Source organism: Clupea harengus, chromosome 19 (assembly GCF_900700415.2).
Source record: "Clupea harengus chromosome 19, Ch_v2.0.2, whole genome shotgun sequence".
NCBI lineage: Eukaryota > Metazoa > Chordata > Actinopteri > Clupeiformes > Clupeidae > Clupea > Clupea harengus.
The window spans coordinates 2,059,535-2,063,859 of record NC_045170.1 but is presented as its reverse complement, the minus strand read 5'-3'; the positions used below and the strand labels follow the sequence as shown (position 1 = coordinate 2,063,859).

Here is a 4,325-nt window from a genome sequence, read left to right as displayed (position 1 = left end):
ATTTATATCAGGTAGGCCTTGCTCTGAGCACCAAGCTGAGAGGGGGTCTCCACGCCGAAATAAACTCCAGAAACCTGACTTCAACTCTCCGGTCCCCTTCTTCAACTTAAGCGTGCTTATTGAGATTCCATTATCTCCATCTACTGCTCTCTCTGACACTAGACACACAGTATTAGTGTTGGCCCCAGGCTTATCTTCAGAACTGACGTCCAGAGACATTGAGACAGTGCAGAAGGTTTCTCACGGCAAGTTTTTTTTTTTAAATAAGCTTCTTTGGTGGTTTTTCTTCTTTTTTTTTGCTTTTTGTTTGCGTACATTGGATTTCAGATGAGCTTGCCTCGTGAGAGGGTTTGGAGTAAGATATGCGTGGAATGAAAAGACAGTTTTGTATTCGAGCTTGAGACACAGTATTATGGAGTCAAGGACATAGTTTACTATAAAAATGCGTTCTGAATCCTTTCCCAAAGTACACAATCCTTACTATTATGGTAAGATACAATCTGATAAACTGACTTTTTCTTAATTTTTCAAACTTTTGTTTAGTTGTGATTTTGTAACGTATAGATTATGAAATGATATCAAACATAAATTTAGCAGTTTTTTGCCCACAATAAATGTGGCCAATCCCCAAACTATCTTGCCAAACTAACTTGCTGAAAGAAAGTAGAGCCAGTGATATATCAGTATCCTATATATATATCACTTTGCACTATCAGTAATATTGCACTACCTGATACCTGGCACATTTGATTTGTCTTTAGGTTAGTATAGGTATATTAGGTTAGTACAGGTTACTATATGTTTAGCAGATTGTATTGTATATTTATTTTGTAGATTTATTATATGTTTATTATATGTGTAATCTATGTTCTATAGTACTTATATGTTATGTTATGTTATTTATGTTATGCTATGGTAGTTTGTTGTGCGGTGTCTTGTCCAAAGAATTTCAGTGCCCAGTCTGACTCTGTTTTTCTGTGCATCTGACAAATAAATACTTGAACTTGAACTTGATATCAGTGAACACACTTCAGCTTTTATTCTGATCCCTGATTGACACAGTGCAATAACCTGACACACGCGTGACGTGACACACACACACACACACGTGTACACACACACACACACACACACGCATCGCGGTGCCGCTTCAGTGCTCCACATGGTGAAGACGAGGAAAACTGGCGGTCTCTCCGGGGCCCTCTGGCCCTGAGACTTGGGTCTTCACATCCTGGATCCTCCACAGGCTCACGCCTCCCTCACGTAGGTTCTCACGGCAACCACGTCTCCCATCCTGCATTTCTACAACAGAGACACACACACCAGGGGAACGACATTAGGAGGACTGCCAGTACGGGCGACAGTGGTACAGGAGGTAGAGAAGTCGTTTAGTTAATCGAAAGGTTGCTAGTTCGATTCCCTGTCGAAGCGTCCTTGAGCAAGACCCTGAGCCCCTAATTGCTCCTGTGTGCCATCAGTGTAAATGTAAAAAAATGTGTATACCTTGTAAGTCGCTTTGGATAAAAGCGTCTGCTAAATGACAAAATGTAAAATGTAAAGTACTGAGTCTTAACAGGGAAGGGAGACAGAGAGAGAGGGACTTAAAGGTGGACTCTGTGATTCTGGTAAAAAGGTTGTTGATATTTGAGATGAACAGCCAATCAAAATTGCGCCCGTGCTCCTGGAGCAACATGGTTCGGCTCGAGCCACTACGTTTGTTTCTCATTCAGCGATTCACTAAATTTGACCACAAAAGTGTAATGGATTACAATCACAGGGTCTATGTTGCCAAACTCTCAATGGTGAGATAAAGGTTGAGCCAAACTCCCAATGGTGAGATATTCATTTATCTATTTATTAATTGTTAATTATCATTATTTAGCTGTGGCAGTTAATGTCCACAGCAACTTAAGTTTTTAGCTGTCTGTTGCTGCCTCTACTGTCGCGTTGTTTTTGTGACAATGACAAATAAAGTACTTTGAACTTTGAACTTTGAACTTTGAGATATGGTGAGATAAAGGTTAAGCCAAACTCTCAATGGTGTGATAAAGATGAAGCAGGCTCAGATCAGTCCTTACCGCGATGAACTTGTTGTCCACCACCTCTCTCTCGATGGTCGTCTCCTTGCCGTCCCACGTCTGCCTCTGCACCAGCCGGCCGTTGTCCAGGGACACCACATTCTGCATAGAGACACACAACGACATCGGTTATCCCCGGGGAAAATATCACCAGATGGCCTTGACCCCTTGAACCTTAATGAGCTCTCACCTTAGTCTTTCGGTCGTCACCGGTGGTCTCGTCAAACTCTTCGTTGATCTTGAACTTGATCTCTGTGTTTTTAAAAGTGCTCTGCGACTTCAGCGTCACGGTTCCGTCACCGTCCACGGAGATGATCAGGCTAGGTTTCGCCCTGCCGGCTACCTGACGGAGAGCAAAGCCAACACCTGCGGACAACACAGAAAGGCATCAACACCTGCGGACGACACAGAAAGGCATCAACACCGGACGGAAGACAACACAGAAAGGCGTCAACACAGGAAGACAGACAACACAGAAAGGCATCAACACCGGACGGAAGACAACACAGAAAGGCGTCAACACAGGAAGACAGACAACACAGAAAGGCATCAACACCAACGGAAGACAACACAGAAAGGCGTCAACACAGGAAGACAGACAACACAGAAAGGCATCAACACCGGAAGACAACACAGAAAGGCATCAACACCGGACGGAAGACAACACAGAAAGGCATCAACACCAGAACACAACACAGAAAGGCATCAACACCAACGGAAGACAACACAGAAAGGCATCAACACCAACGGAAGACAGCACAGAAAGGCATCAACACCGGACGGAAGACAACACAGAAAGGCGTCAACACCGGACGGAAGACAACACAGAAAGGCATCAACACCAGAACACAACACAGAAAGGCATCAACACCAACGGAAGACAACACAGAAAGGCATCAACACCAGAACACAACACAGAAAGGCATCAACACCGGAAGACCTACGGACAACACAGAAAGGCATCAACACCGGAAGACCTACGGACAACACAGAAAGGCATCAACACCGGAACACAACACAGAAAGGCATCAACACCAACGGAAGACAACACAGAAAGGCGTCAACACAGGAAGACAGACAACACAGAAAGGCATCAACACCAGAACACAACACAGAAAGGCATCAACACCAACGGAAGACAACACAGAAAGGCATCAACACCAGAACACAACACAGAAAGGCATCAACACCAACGGAAGACAACACAGAAAGGCATCAACACCAACGGAAGACAACACAGAAAGGCATCAACACCGGACGGAAGACAACACAGTAAACATCAACACCGGAAGACAGACAACACAGAAAGGCATCAACACCGGAAGACAACACCGGAAGACATCAACACCAGAACACAACACAGAAAGGCATCAACACCGGAACACAACACAGAAAGGCATCAACAACGGAAGACAACACAGAAAGGCATCAACACCAGAACACAACACAGAAAGGCATCAACACCGGAAGACAACACAGAAAGGCATCAACACCGGCCTACAGACAACACAGAAAGGCATCAACACCAGAACACAACACAGAAAGGCATCAACACCTGAAGACAACACAGAAAGGCATTACATACTCTCGCCTCACTACCGTACACATACAGGTTGATATGAAGCAAACACATATGGATGTCTGCCACGTCGAAGCCTTTCTGCAACACATTTTGAATAAGAGTGTCCTCAAAGTGTTGAATTTAACCCTTTCATACCCAATGCCTTGAGGTAGTCATCGAAGTTTTCACTCTCAACCATCTTCCAGGTCCCGACAAATTTCTCGGCCATGTTTCTGGCTGCGGTGTGTAGTCTGGTCTCTGGGGCGGTGTGTCTAGTGGTCAACTCTCAGGTAGAGCGCGTTGGTGAGCAGTGACTCTCAAATGGGATGCTTTTCAAGCATCTCTGTAGCGAGGGTTCGACTCTGCCAGCCAATCAGAGCCTGCGACATCACACCACGTTGCTCCACATTCCAGGCAGAACAAATATGAAGAGAAGTAGAGAGCAGTTCAAATGAGTCTGTGATGAGTCAGGCTTTCTGTCTTGATACACACACACACACACACACACACAGACACACACACACTCACACACACACACACAGACACTGGGTGAGAGGACACAGGGCCAGCCTCATGAGAAGTGCAAACACACACAGACACAGACACAGACACACACACACACACACACACACACACACACACACACACACACACACACACACAGACACTGGGTGAGAGGACACAGG

At 45.1% G+C, this 4,325-nt stretch overlaps 1 protein-coding gene across 1 annotated transcript; it reads right to left on the bottom strand.

Annotated features, from left to right (window-relative positions):
- Positions 1 to 1,010: 1,010 nt before the first annotated feature.
- Positions 1,011 to 3,960, bottom strand: LOC105890379 (fatty acid-binding protein, adipocyte-like). The gene is made up of 4 exons (XM_012816398.2): positions 3,796 to 3,960; positions 2,269 to 2,444; positions 2,079 to 2,180; positions 1,011 to 1,302 (listed from the first exon to the last, which is right to left on the bottom strand). Exons 1-4 carry the CDS (start codon positions 3,866 to 3,868, stop codon positions 1,249 to 1,251), a joined length of 405 nt encoding a protein of 134 aa, XP_012671852.1. The 5' UTR covers positions 3,869 to 3,960; the 3' UTR covers positions 1,011 to 1,248.
- Between the last annotated feature and the right edge of the window lie 365 nt (positions 3,961 to 4,325).